Source organism: Haliaeetus leucocephalus, unplaced genomic scaffold (assembly GCF_000737465.1).
Source record: "Haliaeetus leucocephalus isolate CR32 unplaced genomic scaffold, Haliaeetus_leucocephalus-4.0 Scaffold228, whole genome shotgun sequence".
Classification (NCBI taxonomy): Eukaryota; Metazoa; Chordata; class Aves; order Accipitriformes; family Accipitridae; genus Haliaeetus; species Haliaeetus leucocephalus.
Genome location: NW_010972664.1, coordinates 4190693 through 4216594, shown reverse-complemented (window position 1 = coordinate 4216594; position 25902 = coordinate 4190693). Strand labels below are relative to the sequence as shown.

The following is a 25902-nucleotide window of genomic DNA, read 5'->3' as shown; positions in this document are numbered from 1 at the left end:
AAAGTTTTAACCCTGCTTGTATAGAAAGCTGAATAGTGTTAAAACATTTTCAACTTAGGCAAGTGTTTAAGTGTTTCCTTGAACTGGGATGGATTAAACCTACACTGAATTATCCTGCTGAACTGAGCAATTTCTTTAATAACTTGGGTTACATGACCAAACAACATGCAGCACTTTAAAATACACATGTGCACTATGGGGCTCCCTTTAAAACATCTGTTTTGGGGTTGTGTGCTCTGCAGGGATAGTTAATATTCTGGTTGTGGTTTACAACTTCCTGAGAAAATTTAGCATTATTTTAATAGCTAAAATAGCATACTTCATAGAGTTACACTGGGCAAAAATATTTGTAAGTACCTTAAATTTATCATTAATTTGTTTGTTCTTATTTCCATTGTGTGTTGCAGGTAACATTTATGTTAGCGCTGCTGAGCTGGTGTAATGCAAGGAAGGACACATCATGAAATGGAAACATTATCCTTTTTTGGTCATAGTAGCTGTATTCAGCCTTTCCAGATGCCATCAGTTACTGGGTCAGCTCATTCCAGGTAGGTACCTTTTATTTAAAAGTAAGCGTTCATGTTTTTATGGATCATTTTTATGCTGTCCATGTGAATATGTGCATGTATATATTTGAAGTTCTCTCTCCATGTTTTAGTGTGTGTGTGTGTGTGTAGTTAAGAAATTTATGAGCATATCTGCGTATTTAAAACACGGAATTCAGTGAGTATTGTATTGTCTGTGCTGTAATGAGTTGCTTTTTTGAACTGCAAAAGAAAATATAGAAAAGGAGTGGCCTGAAAATATAAGTATGAGAAGGTTAAGGTGGCTAAAAGCATTCCTTTGATTAGCACTGTTGGTGGAGGGAAGAAATGCAGAGTGCAGAAACAGACTTGAATATCAAAGAGAATAGGAAATCTATGGAGAACCTTCCTGAAGAAGAAGGAAAACAGCAGCAACTGTGAAATAGCTGAAATGCAGTGTTTTCAGTGAAGTCCTAGAGATCAGGGATCATCCTGGTGCTTGTATGGCAAGTCTTACTAGTGCAGAGAGGAGTAGTAAACGTGTAAAAATGGCAAGATACTATCCAACGTTAAAGGGAAGGTGGTGGTAAAATTGGTAACCTGTATCACTTCAGTGAACAGTGGATTTTTATTGAAGTAACATACAGGAAGCAAAATCTGTTTTGTTGGGTTGTTGGGTTTTTTTTTAGGAATAAATCTGTAAGAACAGCTTCTGAGTCATTCTGAATCATCTTCAATATTTGTTAGGAAAAACCCAAACAAACTTTGATCAGTACTGCTAATAATGTAAAACTTCAGTAAAATGTAGGAAAACACAATAGACATATAAAAAAGAAGGTGACATGCTGATTTTTGGTGGTGCTTTTTTCTGCTTTGCATCTGAATAATAACATAGAAGACTACTGGCTGGATTTCTAAGTTGAATTGTGCATTGTGCATGCAGAATTTTGTGGCTATACAATTCTCCATATATCTGTGGGCAACTAGTTCAAATATAGACTTCTGAATGAAAAGAGAAAGGAAAAGGTTTTTTCCTTCAAGCGTTTGTTGACCTATAATGAATGGTCATTCATGGAAAGTAAATTAAAGAAATTAATTGACTTTTTTTTTCCTGGTTTTGTTGGTTTTAAATGTGTTATGTAGGAGATGCAAAAAGACTCCAGAATAAAGGAAGATGTAAGTTGAAATTGTAATATTAAAAGTTTCAAATATAATTTCAAAGCAATCTACCTGTCACAAAGACATCTACCGTTCTTTTTAGAAGGGACGCCTGGAGATTCAAATGTATTTGCATGATAGCTACCTCCATCCACTTGCATTGGTTTCAATTTAGTCACAGTTTTGTAGACTCTACTAAAAAGTCTGTTTGCATTGTATTACTTTTTCCATCAAATTAGTTTCAGAATAAAATCACAGGTGGCATTTTGATTTTTGTCCCTGCTTTGTAATTTTCATCACAGACCTCAGACTTGAACCAAGAGATCACTGTACTTGGCCAGACACCAGCATGCTCAGCCTCACTGGCAGGGTGCCAGGAGTGTGATTATCACGAAAGATCAAATAAAGCAGGATTTATTTTTTTTCCTTTAAGCAGTTCATCCCATTCATTTTGCTCTTTTCATGTCTTTTCCTTACAAAGGCATGTCTCTCAATTTTTTTTTTTTTTTTTAATGCACAGAAAGAGAGAGACCTGTGCAAAATGTCAAACTTTTTCCTCCATTTAATGGGGAAAAAAAGAAATAATGGTTCTTTGGAATTCTGCTCTAGCCATAAAAAATAGCAATTGAGCTATAGGTAACAGCTTTTTCTGAGGATTGCTAAAAGCATTAAGCAGCTAAAACGTCTGTCATCATGGTACTACTAAATTAAGTGTGTTATTTTGTTTCAATAAAAACCATACTTTCAAAATAACAGATTCAATGAAATTAGTTTTTGATCATATTATTAGAAACCTTTAAAAATGCAGTTTTGTGCTTTCAAACTCTCCAATCCTGTCTTATCTAAAAATTGAAAATTGTTCCACCTTATTGATGACATAGCTTTAATTTCATATGACAAATTACGAGAAATGTGTTAAAGCTTGCCCTCACAACTGGAATTCTCAACTTCAGTAAAATGTAATTAATTTTAATGGTGATCTTACAACTTTGAAACATTTACTGTAGTTTTTGCTGAATCTTTTCATATATTCTTGTTGAGTCTCACTCTTTTACATATGGGGTCCACAGGGAAGTACTGTCTCCCCCCTTTATTAAAATCACAGCTGAGCCTTTCATCTTATGTCATTACATCTTACCTCTAATTCACATATAAAATACACTCACAATTCCACTATGGCTGTCTCCTGAGGCATAAAGTATCTCTGCCTTGGCACATCTTTATTTAATCAGGGGTTGAACATTATCTGGGAAAGATGTGATTTTTCTTTCCAGTTGCTCTGCATATTTAAAAGCTGGAAAACTTGATAGTTGATTTTGAAGTGCACTGATCTAAGAAAACATAGCATTAACTAATGCTATATTATGTTCAGATGCATATGTTGAGCTCTATGTTTTCAGTTAAGTCACTGAAGTGTTTTAAAGTTACCAGTTACTACATTGTCAAAAAAACATAGAACTATAAATCTGACATGCAGCAGAAGATTTCAGTAATTTAAACTGGGATTTTTTTAATATATTTTTACATCAGTAGAAGTGAGTGCAAGCTTTCAGATTTTTGGTCTGTTAATAAAAGACTGTATGAGCATTCCTCATGGATTTGGTTGGGCTTGGGATCTGGTCCTTTAGCAGGGAGTACTGTGGAAGTGCCCTCCATCTGAACTGGAACAGATGCCAGATATGTGGGATCTAGTCAATCCTTGAGCTTTACAGAGGCACCTGGACAAAAAAAAGCCTTGTAAAACCATGGAATGACAAGGTTTGAATGCTCCTGGTAGACTATTAATAATTTTTTTGTAACAGAGTTCTCTGTAGATCTTGGGGAGAGGAGGAGGAGTAGAAAACCTCTTTTGAACCCAGATTTTTGAGAAATTTTGATAGAAGCTTGTAGACCTCAGTGGTCTACAAGTACTGTCTCTCAGTATTTGAGTAAAGACTGATGTTGCACTAGAACACCTGATATATTTCCATCATTTTCAAGTAAACAAGGATTGCTTTTCTGATACTTTTTTTGATGTTTAAATCTGTGAAGTGCATTATTTCTCCAGGAAATAGGTTTCCTTTAGGAGATGCAGATATATAACAAAGCATAATATATTTAAAACATATATAATGAAATGTAAATTTGAGCAATATGTTTTGCTAGTGTAAGTTAAAAAAAAAAACAAAACCAACCACAAAACAACCTTCTCTGATAATCATAGAAGCTTACTGAATCCTGAAGAGAACCAGCCCAGGATTTGACCTCCTCTGGGGTAGACAAGAATACTTTAAATTTCCTTTTCTCTAATACTTCTTGGCTTACTAATGAAACATTACAGGAAAAACACTATCCTAGCTTGTTTGCCTCTTTCAACATGAGACAGTTATTATTTGTAATGAAACTTTCAGAAATTCAAATTGTCTTTTTTCACTGCATCTAACGTGCTAAGGTGTAAGCAGTCATTTTTGGAATCTGAAAACTCTTACATCAGAGCTTTTGTCAAGTGAATCATAATTCAGTAACATAACTAACTAAATTGTTTGGTGTGATTTTTTTTTTTTTAAATCACTGTTAACTTTTCAGTACTTAAGACTTTGTGATCTGCCTAGTGAAAACAAGATTTGTAGTTTTCCCGTTACCTGCTTGTCAAACTACTGAATATTTTTTCTGAATGTGATACTTTGGGTTTATATGTATGATTGATACATTTTGACAAGAAATTCTATATTCCTCTGGTTTCCCTGCAACCTGTAAAGGTACCTTCCTAGTACTGAAAGATCTTCATTTGCTGCTTCATAAAGATGATTAGTGTCTTGTATAATGTAATGTGTACTCACTCATTCTTCTGTACTTTTTAAGTGCCTGAATGAATTTTCAATCAAATATCAAAAATAAATCTCTCAATCTGAATAAGGCATTGAATAGCTCAGGTGAAGATTTTAGCTAGTTTTATTGTTGTGCAGGTTTTTTCTGAGAATAATGTTTAAAAAAGAAATGTTCAGCCAAACCCAACCCATAGTTTAACTCTTGAATGCCTTGGCAGAGGTTCAGAGGCAAAGGGAATTGGATGCTCAAATTCTGTGTAAGCGCCTGATTGTGAAGCTGTAAAGGAAGAGTGAAGGCTCATTCAGCTAAGAAAGTTAAGTGATTGACTCCCTTGACACTTCTCAAAGAGTAGGGGATATGGATTTAGATTCCTTCAACTGGGAGGTACTTGAGGATAGTTTTCACCCTTTCTGAGCAAGTGATCCAACAGCTGAGCTCATATTTTACAAAGATGGCAGTTTTGTTGGTTAGAATTTTGTATTGTTTTAAAGTAAAGTGATGTTCATAACTATTTTGTGATGATCCAGTAAGCATTTCAGAGCACCTGAATAGGAAAGCCTAGTTTGTAGGTCACAGGGGAAATAAGGCAAAGGATAGAAGCCAGAAAATTCAAAACCTATGTAAAGCTATGCCTTCTCAGGAGAAGAGTTTTAAGTCCCAGAGGACTGTTAACTCTAAAGACTGAAGGACATGATTTAACAGGGTCAAATTTTTAAATATAAGACACAAATTCCATGCAGATTCCACTTATTCTTTCATTGAATCTGAGCCCAAATAAAGATAACCTTTAGCTATTTTTTGATTAAAGACATACGTATAAATATAAGACTGGAAGTGTGTAGCTCTGATGTAGGAACACTCAGAATCATGGAAAAAATAGGTTGGAAGGCACATGGAGGTCATTCAGCCTGATTTTTTTTTTTTTTTTTTTTTTTCCCAAAAAAGGGCTATCTTCAGAGTTAAACCAGGTTGCACAGGGCCGTGTCCAGCTGTGCTCTGAGCACCTCCAGGGATGGAAATTTCATAACCTCTTTGGACCACTCTCAAGGTGAATTTTTACTCCATTTAGAGCCAGCTGGAACTTTCTGTATTGCAATTTGTGACCCTTGCATCTTGTCCTTTCGCTGTGCACTTCTGAGGAGAGTCTGGCTCTCACTTCTGCAAAACTTTCTTTAAGGCAACTGAAGACTGTAATTAGACCACTACCTTAGACTTCTTTAGCCTCTCCCAGTTATCATATGCTGCAGCACCCTGACCATCTTAGAGGCTCTCCTCTAAGCTCTCTCCCATTTTTCTGTTTTTCTTTTGGAGTGAGTGGCCCAAAACTAGATGCACTCTTCCATGTGCAGACTCGTGAATGACAACTGGAGGGGACTAATCAACCCTTGACCTGCTGCTTATGCTCTCACTAAAGCATCCCAGTATGTTGGTGTCCTTCCCTGGGTCAAGGGCATACTGCCAGCTCAAATTCACCTTACCAGCCTGGACCACAGATTCATCTCTGTCGTGGTCTTAACTTTCCATCATATAACTTCTATCATAGAAAAGATCATCTTGGAGGAAGTGTTCTGTTGACAAACCGTAGTGGCAAGAGATACCATGTTTTGGTGCATGTTGTCTGGTAATTTTGTTTTCACAGGCTTTATGAAATGTCACTCTTGGCCGTAAAGTACGTTTTTGTGATCCTAATGTAATATAACTGTGACAAATGCATCTGTAAGTGATGTGTAGCAAGAGATGATGATTTAATGTAATGTTTCCAGTTGTGAGTGCCATCAGGTTTGTAGATTGTGGTATTCAAGGTCAAATTCAGAGAGAGTAGACAGGCAGTTTAGGCCTTGCTAGGGTCAAGGAACATGTGGAAAGATGTGCTTTTGTCATCCACATAAATTAACTTGAAGCAGACAAATTTTTATTCAATTAAGATCTAAAAATAGAAAAAAGGAAAAAAAACCCCAAACACTACTCACATTTTGGCTAGCCCCTACGAAGAAGGGGCTCTATTTAGACAGACTAAATAAAAGAAAAATTAAAAAAGAGAAAAACTGGCATTTGTGCTCTTGTAAAGACTGTGTTTCTGTTCATGTCTGCCTTTTCCTTCTCTCCTATCCCTGCAATGTGCATAGGCGATACTGTAACCTCTTCTAAAGAAGAAGCAGTACCAACTGAGATCATCCAATCTGACCACTCTATATTTGTATGCATGTGTATATGCATTTGTAAGTATACATAACAACATACAATTACCAGTTCTAACTCTTAAGACTGAAAAGTCATCTTGCCTCATGGAGTATTCAGCTTGCTTTGAAGTGCAGGGTAATATGTGTTCCTTGCAAAATATTTTGAGAATATTTTTCACTAATTTATATTCCTAGATCCTAATATTAATGAATGAATTAATTCTACATCACATTATGTTATAATACAATGTATTTGTTATCAAGGAAACTTTATGAAGTTTCCATGGTATGATAGTACCATGTAGAATTTCCATTATGACTGTACAAACGAGATTACTTAATAACACAAGAAACAATAATTTCTTGTTATCAGAAAATGGAAACTGTATAGTAAATCTTGTATACTGTTTTCAGTTAATTTACCTACATAATGATCATGTAATTTATCTAGTCATCCATCCCTGCTGATAGAAGTAAAAATACATGGCTGCTTTTTTCTTCATTTGGAATATTGTGACTAAATTTGTTCTGACTGTCAGATTTATTTTGACATCAACACATTTTCAAAGTACTCAGATTGTTTCACATTTATTGGCTTTATGGTGTAACCTTAGGTTTTCCCTGTTGTTTTTCTGGTTTGATTTTTTTTGTGACCCCCCCGCCCCCCCAACTCCTCTCTCTGCCTGGGAGGATGACAAAGGTTTGTAATTCCTATTAGTAGAACTGTTGTGCCTGGAAAGAGGACATATATTAAAAGGGGAAAAAATTATCCCAGCATGTGCCTTGCCTTCCAAAGGTTGTCACTGTGTACACTGAGGTCTTAATAAATAAAAAGATTGCCAGCTGTACTTCAATTCATGGCTTCTTTATTAGCCTTTAAAAAGAAATAAATAAAGCATGACGCTTTATTTAATTGTCTGAATAGGTGGAGACAAACCAAGAGGCACAGTCAGCTGCAAGATACTTAATGAAGAAATCCCTATTTTTAATCTAGCTGTAGAAGACACAACTCTTCTGCTTTGATGATGTGGCCTTTGTGATGAACCTAGCTGGAAAACCACATGTGCTGCACTGTCTTCCTAATTAAGTCATCAAAATGCACTGGAGCAAACTGAGTGACTTGCGTAGACCAGTATAAGTAATTTTAGTTCCTCTATTGCTTGGTTAATAGAAAGTGGCACTGTTCTAGATTATGACTGATAGAGGTTAGATGCTACAGCTGCTATTATTGTGCCTGCAGGTAGGCGCCTTTATAAGCCATTTTTGTGCATGTGTAAGACGGCACACTTTTCTTTGTTTCCCTTTCTTTTCTCTTACTTTTTGAGGATGTAATCCCACAGGCATTTCCTCCATTTTTTTTTTTCCTCTAGAAGCACCTGCCAGTGATATTCCTCGAAACATACAGATATTCTACTTGTTTTGGATGCACTGACAAAGCATTCGCCAAAACTTATCTCAAAAGTAAGGTTTTGGGAAGGCTGCCCACTAAAATAAATAAAAAGATAAATAAGAAGAAAAAAATTCAACAATGACAGTCATGGTCATATAAAAAAGTTTGAGTATATATAATGAGGAGGGAATCAGTTTTTCTGATATGGGCTTGATTGGCCACAGCTAAAGATTTTGTAAATGTGTAGAATGGATTCTGAAGCTTTTATTGGTAAAATTGCTGGTAAATACTCATTTCTTGCTTTACAAATAGTCTTACTTGGAGCTTTAAGCTTCTTGGAGAAAAAAATATGCTGATTATGAGAATGGCATAATCAGTTCTTGAGTATCTATCATAGGCATTATAAGCTTATGTTGAAAAGTTTTCCTAGCTTATGTAGTTTGGTGACACTCCAAAGTTGATAGCAAGGTTACTGTACAGGCATTTGCATACAATAATCTAAGAATCCATTTGCTTGAATTCTTCTATAAAGATCATGCTTCATATGGTTAATGGAGAAACTGGCATAAATGCTATATATATATATTTGTAGAGAATATAAATAGAATTTTCACCAGAAGTTGTTCTACCTATATTAAAATTAACAAGAATAAATGTTTCTTTATGTAATTAATCAATTATCCTGAGAACAATCTTCGGTTACAGAAGTAGAGCACAAAATGACATAGAGTCCCTATTGAATCTAATATTTATTTAGATGATGAATCTGTTAGAGCTTCAAAGCAATTTAATGTCTTTAACATCAATTATAAAACTAATTTCAGTCATATCAGTGAAAGAATGCAACAATTTGCAAAGGTGTTCTCACACATATGACTACTCAAGGGGTTACTGTAGGCATATCTACATTTGCTAATTTATTTTTAATGCTGTAAAATAGAGTGTCTAGAGATGCTTTATTAAATATTTTAATAAGTGTCGAACGTATTTGCACAATTTCTGCCTTGACAAAGGGTGATTTATGTGCACCTGTATCTACATATGCAGAAAAAAATATCCTATTGTCAGAGACTGCCACCTTATTTTTGCACAAACTAAACAGGAAAGATAAAATTCTGCCTTTTGTTTAATTGGAATTTTAAATCAAAGTAGAACTGGTGAAAGCAAACAAGTCTTATATTTTAAGATTTTTCTCAACCTTAAGTGTTAAGTTAGATTGACAGTAACATTATTCGAAGTATTTATACTATATCCATGATGGCATTGTCGGTACACCAACATGTAACTGACTAGTTTCTGTGTCTTCTTTATTCCGACCTTTTTTTATAGCATTTTATAAATGTTTAGAAAAATACTTTACTTTTTTCTATGGCTTAAAAATCACCACCTATTATTTTGATTCAGAGAGAAACTTATATATGGCCCATATTCAGAGGAGTCGTTATTTTATATTTGATGAATTAAATAGTATAAGGCTGCAGCTACCATGACTTTCAGTGAGTTTCTATTTTTGTTAATGCAGCTTAAATATTTTTCCTACATTAATTTAATTATTGTACAATAATTGTGAAAATAACATGTCAAATATTCTATGTATGCTACTACTAAACCAGTCAACTCTCATTCCTCTGTTGTATGAAAACAAAGAAACACCTATCCTTTACAAATGGTTTTTGCTCAAGGCGTTGTTACAGGCTACCATGAAGATAAAGGAACCCTCAAAAGTGCTGCGAAGCACATCTGGTTAGCCATTTACTGTTAAGTTTCCATGTTTAAATGTTTCTTTAATTACATTTTGGGTGTGTTTTTTCTTTGTCTTTTTTTTTCCTCCACATTACCCTAAGGGTAAAACTTAATGATATTAATTAGAACTTTTTTTTTTTAAATCAGATCATAAACGACTGAGGTTTTAAGCCTACTTCATTTTGACACACAGCTGAGGCGACCTCCAAGGTCACACTTTTAATATATGAAAATAAAAAGGCAGTTAATGGTACGCAACAAAAGGATGCTTTTTTTTCTTCCTTTCTCTCTCCTGTCCTTGCAAAATGGATCAGTTATGCCCTTCAGGATTATATTCACTTACAGTACTCCCTACTCACAGTAAGATTAAACACTTTTCAGTTTACTTTACATCCACCTGGCACTTAAAGTATAAGTGTAAAATTAAAGGTTCTGTTATGTACAGTACCATTTCAGAAAACATGCTTTGTTACATTCTCTAACACTCATCTAAAAACATGGCACCAATCAAGCATAGAATTGATCACTTGAATTTTTTAAAATTATTTAGCGTCTAAGCATGTCTTCCTTTAAACATATGTTACTCTAAAATGTCTAGGATATCTTAATACTTGAAATTTAGCGCACACTTAGACTTGTTTGCTGATTTGGCCTGTAACACATAAACAAGCATCACAATTTTCAAAGATGCGGTGCCCATGACCACTTCTATTCACCACTTTCCACCATCTCCTTTTGCCACGTCTCTTAAGTACATGTTTGCTTATGGCTGGTAGTTGGTAAGCTGGATTTTGTCTGGCTATTCAATCAGGACTAAGCACTGTGCTAATTCAGAATTGGACTTAGTAGAGAGGTTAGAGTCTGTTAGTTCACAACTACATCTTCCAGTGAGGAAGACTGGGAAAAAGTTTAGAGCTGGTTAAGTAAGAGCTAGATTACCTCTTGGTTGCATATGTTCAGATGCATCTTTAATCTGGTTTTTCCTAATTTATACATGGATTAATTATTTTCCATTCCCATTGGTTTATTTCCTGTATTTTATGATTTCATTTGCTTTTATCAGTTGTTTATAGCATCTCAGAATTTTATCTTTAAGTTTTTAATTTGTTTACAGTCTGAAATACCTGTGATTAGTTTTACTACAAACTTGAGGTTTACTTCAGCCACCTTCGCACAAAGAAGCTACCACCTGTTTTTAAATTGCAGCACTTCAGTGGCCTGCTTCTGATATAGCACTCATGGAGGGTTTCTGTTTTTAAGTTGGAGCTGTTGCAGGAGAAAAAACTTCTTATGCATTAACGTTGTTTTAGCATTTGGGTTGAACAAGGTAGTTTGGATTGGTCTCATAAGTTAATCAGGGCAATCAGATACACAGATCACAACTGCTGTTTGAATTTGATGGTACTCTCTTCTAAATTTTCAAAATATACAGAAAATTCTGAATTTGAACTAAAATGCATGAAACCTAGAACTGGGAAGAGGACAATGATTACTGCCTACCTAGTTTATTTTCTGTTCCTTTAAAACATATCTTTTTCAAAACTTTTCTGTCCTTGAAGGTGCTTGCTACATGGACTGGTCAAAATGTTAACTTAAGTTCGGCTTTTTCTAGCGTTCATACAGCTTACCTGAATTGAGCTCCCTGCTGTCATGGCTAGATTACTTCTGGGACCTGAGCTACCTTATTTAAGGCTAGCCTGGGACTTTGACTTTACATTGTGGTCTGCTGTTCTTTCGCTGTCTGCTGTCTTTACTTCATAGTGCTGCTTTTCTTGCAAGACTTCATGGTGTTTTATCCTATTGTAGACATTTTAAAAGTTATAATATAGCTTGTAAATGAAATTGGATTCTAATGTCTGTTTCTTCAGGAATATTCCATTGTTGAGGGTTTTTGTCTCCTGTGGTTTTTGAAAGGCTGTGCAGAAGGTTTTTTAAACATTATAAGAAAAAGTTGTGCGTGCTTTAGCAGGAAAGTCTGAATCATCTAGTATTTCAAAGGAATTAAGTACAGTGAGAAAAAGGATGGTCTGAGGTCAGTCGTAGCTTATGAAGGTATTCAGTCAGTGTCAAGTCTGGCTTTGAGCTCTAGTTCGAAATATTTAACCTTTCTATTACTGCAGAAATTCCAATCAATCTGTGTTACAGTCACCTTGCAAGAAATAAGTGAAATTCCTTGGTCAGCATTTGCTGAACAATCCATTTTGCTAATTCAGAAAGACTGAAAGAATGTTGATACTAGAAATAAACCAACTAGTCTATCCTCTGTTCAAAAAAAGACTAAAAGCATGTATGATATATATGGCTACAATAATAACATGTTTAAAATTCATAAAAGCACATTTTTCCACATTTTTTGAAACTGAAGGAAGATCTAGAGTAAAACTGCTCCATTCTAGGCCAATTGTATAAAATCCTTATTCTGATAGTTGATGACATAAGCATTCATGTAAATAACAAAGCATAAGCAATATTTTAATACTACAGTGCCAAAGTAACAAATTCCATTAAAGGGCCACAGGACAGTTGCAGTTACCATTAAAATTTGTTAATGAATTGACTTCTGTCAAAGTGAAAAGTTAAGTGATTTGAGTCTTCTATTGAAGCCTTTGTCTTACTTCCTATTTTAATGTTTAATATATGTCTTCATTCAGTCTTATAGAGGTACATCACGTTTCATTCCCCAGCTGTAAAAGACTGGTTTGCAGCCTTTTCCCTGCAGAATTCTTCATTCCTACCTCCTGAATATTTTTGTATGTTTGCTTTATCTTACTTTTGTCTACAGAAAGATTTATTACTTTTTTTAGCGTGTTTATGTAAGCCAGTTAAATATGCAGGAGTAGCATGAAATTTTTATACTTCTGGAATTATGTTTTCATTTCTTTTTTTCCTGTTCAGTTCAGTTTCAACCATACAGCAAAGTTCTCAATCACTTGGAGAGTTTACTTCAATCTTCAGTAGTGATAAAGCAATGAACTTGACTATACAATTAATAGTTCCCATTATTAGGACCCACCTTTTGACTAGCTTAATCATTTGGATTGCAATTTTCTGTGTTTCCAGGTGAACCAAATGCATATGTTTGTTTAATGTAAGATAAATGGATCAGGGTTGGCTTTTTCAAAGAAAAGGTCAGATAAAAGGACCTTCTTTCACCCTTCTTAGTACATGTTTAACATTTTGGAGCAAGAACTTGAAACTGGCAATGGGACTAGCCTGGCATCTTTTTGTGAGGTCTCTGAGAAGTTAATTCAAATGTGCTTCAGTTGTACAAGCCCATGAAATCTCATATTCAGTGGCTGATGTCGTATTTGACATATTGATGGAATTTACAAAAAAAAAATCTTTCAATTTTCTTTGATTGGAAAGGATGAGCAAGACTTTCCCTGTGATCATTGCTCCTGAAGAATAGGAGTTGGACTTTGGTAAAGTGATCAGGAAGATTACCCAATCCTTCGTTCCCTTAAGGTGATGCCAAATGAATTTCCAAGAGAGAGCTGCTGAACAAAAAAGAGCCACACTGGTGAAAACAACGTGGAAAAAGAATCAGGATGTTTGTATTAAGGAATTAGGAAAATAAAGAGATTCTGCTGTGGAATTTGATCTGATAGGGGAAAAAAACCAGATTGGGACAAGTACAGGAAGAAGAGGAAGGAGAACAGAGAGGGATTGGTGCAGAATGACTGTTACTGTAGGCACAGCAGTCCTAAGAGCCTGAAAACAAATGTGGGACGTCTGGGTCTCATCCTTCACTACCTTGTGCTTTTCTCTGTTAGGTTATATGAAGAGATCTCTGCCTCCTTCCAACTAGAAGGTAAAATAGAGAGAAACTCCTAAAAAAGAAGGAGTTGCTGTGTTGCCATTCATATTGGGATGACCCTGGGGACCTACCAGATGCTGTTCAGGAGTTAGGAAGGACTCCTGGACTGCATACTTTGATTCTGAGGCTATGTAGTTCCTCATGATGAAGGGCAGAAAGAGGGTTAGCCAAGGAAATGCTACACGATGAATAACAATAAAAGAACATTAGAGTCACAAAATTAATTGTTTGCGTTATCAGGAATTCATCACCAGTATTTAAGTTAAGATAAATGAATGAACATTTTCTGTGTCAGTTGAGTACATCCACTCTCATAGCCTGTTTACTGCATATTATTATACTGTTCAGTATAACACGAGATAGCACTTTGTGCTAGCAGCTCTATGTCCATACTGTCAAAACTCCTTTGGCAGACATGCTACTGTGTACTGTAATATTGTGTGTGGATATTAGAACTGGTTTTGCACATATTGTATTGTTATCTTTTTAACATGATTTAGCTTATCTGATAGTATTGTATGTCTGCGTGTTAATTAATTCAGCACTCTGCTCTCTTTTTTTTTTAATCCTCCTTCCTTCACTAGTCTTGGAACCCATTGCCCAATTTTTTTGGATGTAACAGAAGAGGAGAATTCAGAGAGATGTGAAATTCATATGAGAATTGGGCTATGTAGAGAAAGACCCAGATTAGTACCCCCAGACATCTATGCCCATCAGCACATGTTGTAGCTCACAATGAACCCAGTAGATATTGGGGTTTGGGCATATACAGCTAGGGGGCATGGAGGGCAGAGAAAGAAGGAAGGAAGAAAGGAAAAGAAATGCAGAAGGGTGTAGAGGGACTGGAGGAGAAATGAGGGTATTTCATAAAGATCTGGGATTATCATGGTGGGAGAACGTAAGACAAGAGAGGGCTGTGCTTTGTTAGATTTATTGCTTATGGAACAATATATTTTTCTCTAATATCCTCCTGTCTTTGAGTGCATAGTGCTTCTGAACTGCAGTCAGGGTAATATCATAAAGAACTGCTGGTTTTATGGTGTCTGTCTTGTTTACTGTGCAGCCACAGAGAACTGGAGTCCATCCATGCATCTGCCACAGGTTTCTTCAGTGCTGCTGCACAAGAGTCTTCAAACAAACTGCCAACATGTGGACATGAATAGTCAACACCTCATTTCATGAGTTGTCTGATTTGACTCCTAGGGCCACACTTGCCAGTAGGTCTGAGGAGTCACCATTAGGATTAAACATAATCACATTTTTCACCACAGAAGATTATTAAGGTGTGAAATATTCTTAAAAAATGAGATTTACCATGTCTCAGTTTACCTGTACAGTATTGGTGGAAACTCTAGGTATTATGGATGGTAGTCCCCAATTCTTTCCATCTGTGTAAGGGAAGAAATAGTACCTTACATGGGGAAAATTATATTTTCTAGTTATGTAGTTCAGATACTTTGAGAGTATAGTGTGATGCGATGTTGTTAAGATAATACAATAGGAAATTCTCTTACACTGTTTTATATTCTAGCATATCTCCTGATTCATAGGCCTGATTTTTTTGTTTACAGGATTTGGGGAAAAAAAATCAATAGGGGTTTACCAACAGTTAGATTTCAGTACAGCTGTATGCAGAACTCTGAATGTTACTGTTCAGAAACAGCAGCCTAACAGCACTGTAACTTTTATCAACAAACTTAAGAAATACCCAAATATTTCCAACAAAAGAACTAATATTTTTGAACAATATCTTGAAACAAGAAATCCTAGTTTTCTTTATACCGACTCATACTGTGTTTTCTAGCACAGTGCAAGGTTGCAACACATTGCCCGGACCTGTCAAATAGGCAGATTTTTCATCTCTGTGTGAACGCTCGGTGTTCTTCATCCATCCAGATGCATATACCTAATCTTGTAGATACTTGCATCTGAGCAGATCACTTAGGCTCTGATTACTTTATACTCAATAAAGAGAGGCAATACAAAATATAGTTGATGTGTCCTAGGTGCATTTTGGGGGTTGCCCTCTGTAGTTGCCTGTTCTCTTTCTTTACTAAAGAAAGAGTATGCATTTACATTTGGTCAGATAAATCCCATCGTTGGTGTCTGTTAATTCTCTTCTGACAAATGGGCTGCCTCTAGACTGAACATTGGATACGCTGTTGTTTATTGTGCACCTGTTCATCCTGTAATTATCCAAATTGGGGATCAAGGCAAAGGGTACTGTGGCTGTCTGTAGTCCATGTGTTCCTGTTCTCTTTCCAGGGAAACCAAAGCTTAGGCTAAAGGCCCTGAAGTATGGGTCAGACTGAGGATATACTGCTAGGCCCACAAATTTAGGTGTAGCATAGAAGCCTTCATCAGATTTTAAATGTGAGATCTTTTCCATTGTCAAGCTGCCGAGAGGCCTAAGGATGATACATTACAGGAAAAGCACTTTTCCGAACCTGTTCTGACAGCAGCTCCAATTTATGCAGAAGGCTTGTAGCTCTAGTGCACAGAGGGGAAGTATTTGGGGTTCATTAGTATTTTCAAAAGTAAGCAAGGTTATGGGAACACATGGTATATTTCATGGCATTGTTCAGACATTGTGCTGCCAGAAGTGAGGAATTTTGAAAGCCTTTGTGAAGTCTTCAGCATCCTCGCACGCTCTTGGAAAGGACTCTGGAGTGAGCCTGCTGCAAACCTTGAAGCATGAGTCACAAGCTTTAGCAGCTGGGCCAGAGCATCTCAGGTCTCAGAAGGGGAAAAAATGTTATGCCTAGAGCTTTAACTCCAGGCACCGTGCCTGAAAGTTAACCAGTCTCAGGAAACATAAAAGCTCAACCATGTAAAGCCCAAGAAAATAAATTAGGGGGTAGTTATGAGGGTCTGAATTCATTCCAGCTTACATTAAGTGGAGACACCTGCAGTAGGGCCCCACTGCAGCCAAGGCTGAAGTGGACTGAATTGTTCCTTGACTACCTATGTCTCACCATTGACTAAAGAAGGAACGAATAATGATACCTGGTGAGTGTCTGTTGTTGGATCAAATGTATTGAGTCCTTTTTTCTCATCTAGATACTGATGAGCCTTCTTAGCAAATAATCCAGCTACACTCTCCAGGCTAATAACTGCATTCTCATTTTCTATTGAGACAGGAAATATGTATGCTATGTAAGAAATAGTACCAACGTTGTGAAGCAGCCTGGACATCACTTGCTCTAGTATGGATACAGCAGTTCTTTCCACACTCCTCAGATCCCTGAGCTTCTTCAGCTGTCGGGCTCTGAGGACAATTCTGAACTGCCTTATTCTATTTTTGTCCCAGAATGTGTATGTGCTTGTTTAAATTGTAAACTATTTCTTTTTGAGACTACTTTTCTTCTCTTCTTGGGATTTAAAAAAAAAAAAAAAAAGAAAGATGCTTAAGAATGTAGTTTAAGGGAACAACGTAGGAACCACCAGAGGAAGTAATTTATTACCAGGCTTTGCCTAGAATAATAAATAAAACATTGGTTCACAGTTTTAAAGTTGATAACAAAATGAAAAATTGCAGCTAGGTATTGTGACCAATGTTCAGCCTATGTGCTGAAAAAGGTGTTCTACCATGTGAATAAACTTTACAGTATTACGTATAGAAAAGAAAAGAATAGGAAGAAATTAAGGTTTTACATAGAATTATTTTACTGACATTTCCCAAATGTTGAGTTTCACTTTATAATTTGCTCTTTAAAAAAACAAAATCAAAACCAAACCACCACATACCCATGCACAATATCCTAGTTTGCAGAAAGCCAACAAAATAATCAGTTTAGTTTTGAGGTTGAAATAAACATCTATTTTGAAAGTTGCTTGGCATTTTCTGTTACAAAATACTATAATAATAAAATAGTAAAATAGTAGGTAAGCAGTAACAAATATGTGTATGAAAGCTCAACTTTCTTCAGGTTAAGTTTGCATACTTTGATTGCTTCTACCAAAACAGTTAAGCTCTTCCTGAGGGTATGGTTCCATATATTTTAACAAGTTTTTACCCCACATACTTGTTTCTGCATGAACTTCAATTGTGCCAGCATAACTATTTGTGGTGTTACAGAGTAAACCAGATCAGTAATATGATTAGTTTACATGGCAGCCCCGCAACAGGTTGCATCTTTATGACTAAGGTAGTGTCTTCAGAAGGACAGACTGGAGAGCAGGATATGATAGCTTTTCTCAGAAGCAGTGTTGTTGTAAGAAACTGTTTGAACATGGTCTATGCAAGATACACAGCTCGTTAGAGCTTCCTTGACAGAGGACAGGGGAACAGGACACTGCAGAAGTAAGAACCAATCTTTGCTGTTAGATTATGTGCATTTGCAAATGTAACAATTTGGTGGGATTTTTTTCTGTAGTTAGAAAAGATAATCAGAATCTTTAATTTTCAGATGGCATTTTAAATTCTGGTTTGTGCTGCATTTTTTTTTAATCACACTGGTGTTTTAAGCTTGTAAAAAATATACAGAAAAATACATTTGGGTATGCCTGGTCATATCAGGACTGTTGGTTCAGGGAAGGACTTCAAAAAAAGGCATTGAAAAAATTGGGTTTATAATAATTAGAAGTAACATAACTAATATAAAACTGTTTAATTGAACTAATTTATATTTAAATTGAGAAATAATACATAGGAAGTACTTAATTTTGCATGCTGCTTGAAATTCAAATGTCAATCCGTTAATTTCATGAGCATGAAAGTAAACCTTCATAGTCCAACTTTACAAGCATATCTCAATTCTCTAATTTATAGGGCATGCAGATAGCATTTGCTTAATTTTACATATACGTATTGTACTCCCACATTGTTTCATTTCTTGATGCCATGCTTTTTTGATCTTTCTTCTACACTCTCAACCAAACTTGAAAATGTTTAGACCTTCTCAAGATTACTCATAATTTCTCACATGAATTATCAAAGACATGATATTTATAAAATCCAGAGTGGCTCACTGAAGTGAAATGGAATTTAGAAAGCTGATATTTTCCATACTTGTTCTTATAAATATTTGGTGTCCTTTGGAGTCTAAAATTATTCAGGGACTTACCCCTGGAATTATTGTGGGACCAACAGAGGTCACAATCCTTTACGATTAATTGCTACTCATAAATTGATCTTATCTTCTGATTAATGACTTAACATGTTGATGTTAGTGTTTTATTGCTCCTGCATTTTTACATACTTTGTAAATTATAGATTTAGTTACCACTCAGTGTTGCAAGCATAGTAAAAATATACATATTATTATTGCTCTGCTTTTGAACTGTTTATTACACAGACTTCTGCATAAATGATTTTATTTCTTTATTATTAAAAGCCTCTTTAATTTGCACATGCAGGAGTCATTGCCCCAGCATGGTTCAGTTGTAATCTCCATATTAGGGCTGTAATTCAGTGTAGTTGTTTGCTGTACACTGAGCATCTGTACCTAAGGATAAGAAATGCCAAATTACTTACTGATCTCTGAAAACTGTATTGCACAATTGAGTCAGCAGATTTTAAACTCTCATTTCAGTAAGGGAGCAATGATCCTAGTTTACATGCTGATTAGGAAAAGGAGATGCATGGTTTTCACTATAGATAACCTGCCATTTTTTATCTTTCAATTGCTGTTTTTCTGTAATGGTTTGGATTTTTGAGTTTTGGTTTTAGGGTACTGAATGCTGCTTCTGCTGAGCTGTTATTAATGGAGCTGTGCAAGACTGAAATTTATACAGCTGCAGAAAGTCCATCAAATAATATCCAATTTTTATTATGGGCTGAGTGGATTTTGAAAGAGAAGAGTTTCTGTTCTGTGAAATAGCTGTGTCCAAGTTTTTGATGTAGCTTGCATTGAAAGGAAGAGCAGGTTACTTGTATGGTGTAGCCCTACTCTCTGAAATTAGCAGGGACAAAGGGAGCAAAAAATACATGCATTTTGGGGATTACTAGTTAGGGGAGAGGAAAATTGCTAGATAAATAGCTGAGAGGTGTTTACTAAACACATTTGTGAAAGTAATTAAAGAAATGCAATAACAGAGAGGAGAGAGAATAAGTGATGGAAGTCCTACAACTTGTATCCTTATAGCAGCATTTGTTGCACATGCTCACTAGCTGTTAAAGAGGAAATGTAGAGGCCAGTGAGCAGCTCCAATATGAGAATTAGAGCTGTAGCCCAAAGGTGAGAGAAAAGGAGAAAGGAGCCCCAGGTATAATACATTTACTTTCTAAGAGAAAAGTGAAGTAAAAAGAACATTAACTAAAGGATTCAGCTCTGTGTGGTGACTTATCTGCTGACATGAATTAACCTCCCACATACCACTCAGGGAGACTTTTTAGTGCTCACAGTGCAATTCAAACATGTCAGACAGCCATTGAGTCTTTCTCAGAAGTCTCTAAAGTCACTGTATCTTTTTAATACTTCTATATCGCAATGCATCAGTAGCTGGGGCAACTACTGTACATTCGGATAAGTGTGCAAGAAAATGTAATTCTAAACGGATTCCTCAGGAAACAGTTTTATTAGTGAGTTTATCTGAATTTATATGAATTCAGAATAATAAGTTGTGTACTGTCTCAATTATTGCAGTGATAAGGAGTAGAGAAGTTTAAAAAAAATATTATAAAGAACTAGGGGTTAATATTTACTGTTGAACCTACACAGCTGTAACATAAGGCCAGCTTGAGGGGAACCAAGATGATTAATGGATATTACTGTACTTTATCCCTGTAAAAGAAGACCTATGAATTTTGTGCCAGGGTCTGGCATAAAGAAGTTATCCCATAATCAAAGGATTATTACTTAGGACAAATAGATAAACTGATTGGTTGCAAGAAGGTCAAAATACTTCCTTTTTTAAGTTACTTTATTTCTCAGATGACAGGTGGTGATGACTGTATAGTACAGTTTCAAATAAATTTTAGAGGAAGATAGACAATGGTCTGGTAGGTACTAGCCTTGCAGAAAAATACAAGTTAGGGTGCTTCTAATGTAGAATGCTACAAGATAATGAATAAGTTTTGTTTTGCTTGGAAATTTGAATTTTAGGGGATTTCTTTTAATTTGAAACCAATTTTTATAATATTGAACTACAATTACTTTTCTTCATGCAGTTCACAAGCAGTTTAAGAGGAATCCTTGGCAGATAAAGAGGAAGAATAACTGGTCTCTGCACATGAATGTATAACAGATAATATTGCCAAAGTACCTTGTCTATGTATTACCACACATTTGTATTGGTAATGAAACAATATATGTACACAGTTTTCCATTTGGAGAATAGATGTTGATTGGAGGAGAGTACCCAAATATACAAAATGTTCCATCCATCATAGTTTAAAATGATACCTTTTATATTATCTTCTCAACCCCTCCCTCCCCCCTCCCCCCCTTTCTTTGCTTCTCCTTAATTTATGGATCTTTCTTTCACATGTAGTGATACTACCTTTATATTCAATTTTTCTGGTTTATACATTTTCTGTTCTTTGAGGAGTTCCTTGCTTAGATTAAAATGTATTTGAAAAATTTAACACAAGATGTAGGCATAACACAAAACTCATGTTGGATATATTAAAAATTGTCTTTTTTTAACCACATAAAAATAACTTCTGACAGAGAGGTCAGAGAAAAATGTACATAATTTCTTAATACAGGTCTCGGAAATAATACAAAATGAGTTGATCCAGTACACAGGTCAGAGATGTACAAGGTCACTGTTCCGATTACTGTGTTCTGATCCACTCTTCTCAGATCATTGAAAGAATCACTAGTATACAGCGCCATAGATGTCTTCTAGGATTTTCCACATCTAGGGGTTGAATTATGTTGGAATTAAAATAATTTCATGCTGAGTTAATCTTCTGAAAGTCAGCAATGTGGTAGAAAAGTGTTGGAAGTTCATAAACAAACCAGCTTCTTCTAATCTATGCTACATAACAAACAAATATTCTCCTAGCCCTCATACGGCTATATTTTTGAAGGAACCAGGTAAACAATGAGGAAGACTTATGGGTCAGAAAATGAGTAAAATAAGAACTCATCATAAGTATAACTCTTTGTATACAAAGTCATGCATGTTAAAATCCACCATCTGCAATGAAGAGCCTCACTAAACATGAGATTCTATTTCACCCAGCCAAGCTTCTATCAGACTATACCAAGGTTTTTTGTTGGGTTTTTTTAATCAGTCCTCCTAGTCAAAGGGAGGGGGTTTGAAAGGGCCAGTTGAATCTGCACAAAGGAATGCCAGCCACTGCAGCCAGTAAGTCAGCTTCACTGGGGACCCAGCTTAAATACCTCTATGCAAACACACGTAGCATGGGGAATAAACAAGAAGAGTTAGAGATGTGCGCGCGCCTGCATGGCTACGATCTAATTGGCATTGCAGAGACATGGTGGGATGGCTCCTATGACTGGAGTGTTGGAATGGAAGGATACAGGCTGTTTAGGAAGGAGAGGCAGGGGAGATGAGGAGGGGTTGTCACCCTCTATGTCAGTGACCAGCTGGAGCGCACGGAGCTCCCAGCTGGGGATGGATGAGGAGCCGACCGAGAGCTTATGGGTCAGGATTAAAGGGAGGGCAGGGACGGGTGACGTTATAGTGGGGGTCTGCTACAGGCCACCCAGCCAGGAAGACCGAGCGGATGAGGCCCTCTATAGACAGATAGGAGCAGCCTCACGTTCACAAACCCTGATTGTCATGGGAGAGCTCGACCACCCCGATATCTGCTGGAGGGACAACACAGCAGGCATAAGCAGTCCAGGAGGTTCCTGGAGTGTGTTGATGATAACTTCCTCCTCCAAGTGATGGAGGAGCCAACGAGGAGAGGTGCTACACTGGACCTTGTTCTCACCAACAAGGAGGGGCTGGTAGGGAATGTGAAGCTCAAGGGCAGCTTTGGCTGCAAGGACCATGAAATGGTGGAGTTCAGGAATCTTAGGGCAGCGAGGAGGGCGCACAGCAAGCTTGCTACCCTGGACTTCAGGAGAGCAGGCTTTGGCCTCTTCGGGGATCTGCTTGGTAGAGTACCATGGGATACAGCCCTGGAGGGAAGAGGGGCCCAAGAAAGCTGGTTAAGATTCAAGGATCACCTCCTCCAAGCTCAGGAGTGATGCATGCCAACAAAGAGGAAGTCAGTCAAAAATGCCAGGAGGCCTGCATGGATGAACAAGGAGCTCCTGGACAAACTCCAACACAAAAAGGAAACCTACAGAGGGTGGAAGCAAGGACAGGTAGCCTGGGAGGAACACAGAGAAATTGTCCGAGCAGCCAGGGATCAGGTTAGGAAAGCTAAAGCCCTGATAGGATTAAATCTGGCCATGGATGTCAAGGGCAGCAAGAAAAGCTTCTATAGGTATGTCAGTGATAAAAGGAACACTAGGGAAAATGTGGGCCCTCTCTGGAAGGAAACAGGAGACCTGCTTACCTGTGACATGGAGAAGGCTGAGCTACTCAATGACTTTTTTGCCTCAGTCTTCACAAGCAAGTGCCCCAGCCACACCGCCCAAGTCGCAGAAGGCAAAGGCAAGGGACTGGGAGAATGAAGAACTGCCCAGTGTAGGAGGAGATCAAGTTTGAGACCATCTAAGGAACCTGAAGGTGCACAAGTCCATGGGACCTGATGAGTTGCATCTGTGGGTCCTGAGGGAACTGCCTGATGAAGTGGCTAAGCCTCTATCCGTCATATTTGAGAAGTCATGGCAGTCTGGGGAAGTTGCCACTGACTGGAAAAGAGGAAACATAACCCCCATTTTTAAAAAGGGAAAAAAGGAAGACCCAGGGAACTGCAGGCCAGTCAGTCTCACCTCTGTGCCTGGCGAGATCATGGAGCGGATCCTCCTGGAAACTATGCTAAGGCACCTGTAAAATAAGGAGGTGGTTGGTGACAGCCAACATGGCTTCACTAAGGGCAAATCATGCCTGACAAATTTGGTGGCCTTCTACAATGGGGTTACAGCGTTGATGGATAAGGGAAGAGCAACTGACGTCATCTACCGGGAATTGTGCAAAGTATTTGACACTGTCCCGCACAACATCCTTGTCTCTAAATTGGAGAGGCACGGATTTGACGGATGGACCACTTGGTGGATAAGGAATTGGCTGGATGGTCATACTGAAAGAGTTGCAGTCAACGGCTCAATGTCCAAGCGGAGAGCAGTGACGAGCGGCGTTCCTTAGAGGTTGGTATTGGGACCAGTGCTGTTTAACATCTTTGTCGCCAACGTGGACAGTGGGATTGAGTGCCCCCTCAGCAAGTTTGCTGACAACACCAAGCTGTGTGGTGCAGTTGACGCGCTGGAGGGAAGGGACGCCATCCAGAGGGACCTTGACAGGCTTGAGAGGTGGGCCTGTGCAAACCCCATGTGGTTCAACAAGGCCAAGTGCAAGGTCCTGCACATGGGTCTGGGCAATCCCAAGCCCAAATACAGGCTGGGCGATGAGTGGGTTGAGAGCAGCCGTGAGGAGAAGAACTTGGGGGTGTTGGTTGACGAGAAGCTCAACGTGACCCAGCAATGTGCACTCGCAGCCCAGAAAGGCAACCGTATCCTAGGCCACATCCAAAGCAGCATGACCGGCAGGTTGAGGGAGGGGATTTTCCCCCCCTGCTTGCCTCTCGTGAGACCCCACCTGGAGCTATGTGTTGAGTTCTGGGCCCCCCAACATAAGCAGGACATGGAGCTGTTGGAGCGAGTCCAGAGGAGGGCCACAAAGATGATCAGGGGGCTGGAGAACTGCTCCTATGAAGACAGGCTGAGAGAGTTGGGGTGGTTCAGCCTGGAGCAGAGGAGGCTCTGGGGAGACCTTATAGCAGCCTTGCAGTACCTAAAGGGGGCCTACAAGAAAGCCAGAGAGGGACTTTTTACCGGGGCATGTAGTGACAGGACAAGGGGTGATGGCTTTAAACTGAAAGAGGGTAGATTTAGATTAGATGTAAGGAAGAAGTTTTTTTACTGTGAGGGTGGTGAGGCATTGGAACAGGTTGCCCAGAGAGGCTGTGAATGCCCCATCCCTGGAAGTGTTCAAGGCCAGGTTGGATGGGGCTTTGAGCAACCTGATCTAGTGAAGGATGTCCCTGCCCATGGCAGGGGCTTGGACTAGATGATCTTTAAGGTCCCTTCCAACCCAAACCATTCTATGATTGTATGACTTCCAAGATAGCTCAGGAGTTTATAGCATGAGTCAGCAGGACACTGTTGTGAGGTTGAGTTTGAGAAAACTGTTTCCTGAGCTTTTTACATAAATCATATAAGTCGAAATTTCATAATAGATGCTGAAACCAAGACAAACTTCAGATAAGAGCTCACTGTAAAACATATCGAAGTACGGAGTGAGTGCTTTTTTTTTTAGAACACAGTAGTGAAATGAAATGAGTTTGGGTTCGGGCATTGCTAGATGGAATTGTATCTCTCAATGGGAAATATGTGCTGTCTACCATTGCTTCCTCATAAATGCAGTGAGGGATAAAGAAGAGGCAGGAAAGAATAAAGACAGGTCTTTTATCTGGACACTTGCCAACTATGGAGGAAGTACAATACAGTGGAAATGTATAAAAAAATGATTCAGAGAAGGTAGCTGTGAAGTGCTAGGTAGTAACACAGTAATATTGATCACTGAAGCTAAAAGCAGGAAGGACTTGGATATGGGAAGGAGATCTGTGAAAAATGTGAGAACATACCATCAATTACTTTTATATATCTGTTCCTAAAAGTTTCACTGATATATAATCTATATAGTTGTTTTAATAATATATTTTATCGCCAGTCTGAGGATTCAGAATGTGTTCCATTATGATTCCTGTTAATGCTATCCTGACATGCATTTCTCACAGTCAGAAAACTGATTCCAGTCTGTAGACTAAGCTACCTAATTATTTTGGTTAATGGTGGGGGAAAACTGGCATATTGTAAGTTTTATCAGTCCTACAGCTTAAAAGTCTTATCCTTGTATTCTTTCGGTCCACTGAATCAGTGTGAAGTTACTATATGAAAGGAAATCTCTCTCCAAAATATATTAATGCCTTATTCATGTTATCTTAATATTCACATTTTCCCCCCAGAAGATATCAAAACACAGTACAATGACAAGGCATTTATAGGCAGTCTTTCTGTTCAAGTTAAATCCTTTATACTTCAATACGTGTGTAACATAAACCAGAACACAGTTCCCAGTATATGTTTTTGAGGAAATTATGGTGGCATCATGTATCATTAAAGTAGAGAGCGTGCATTGTGTGTATGTTTATGGATACACACACACACACACACGTGTGTGTGCCAGCACTCC

General features: G+C 37.6%; 1 protein-coding gene across 1 annotated transcript in view; it reads left to right on the top strand.

Moving 5' to 3' along the window:
* The first annotated feature begins 460 nt into the window (after positions 1-460).
* ROBO1 (roundabout, axon guidance receptor, homolog 1 (Drosophila)) overlaps positions 461-25902 on the top strand; it is a 658904-nt gene continuing 633462 nt past the window's right edge. Inside the window, exon 1 of the mRNA XM_010567233.1 lies at positions 461-548. Coding sequence (XP_010565535.1) covers positions 461-548 — 88 coding nt within the window. The remainder of the gene's footprint in view (positions 549-25902) is intronic.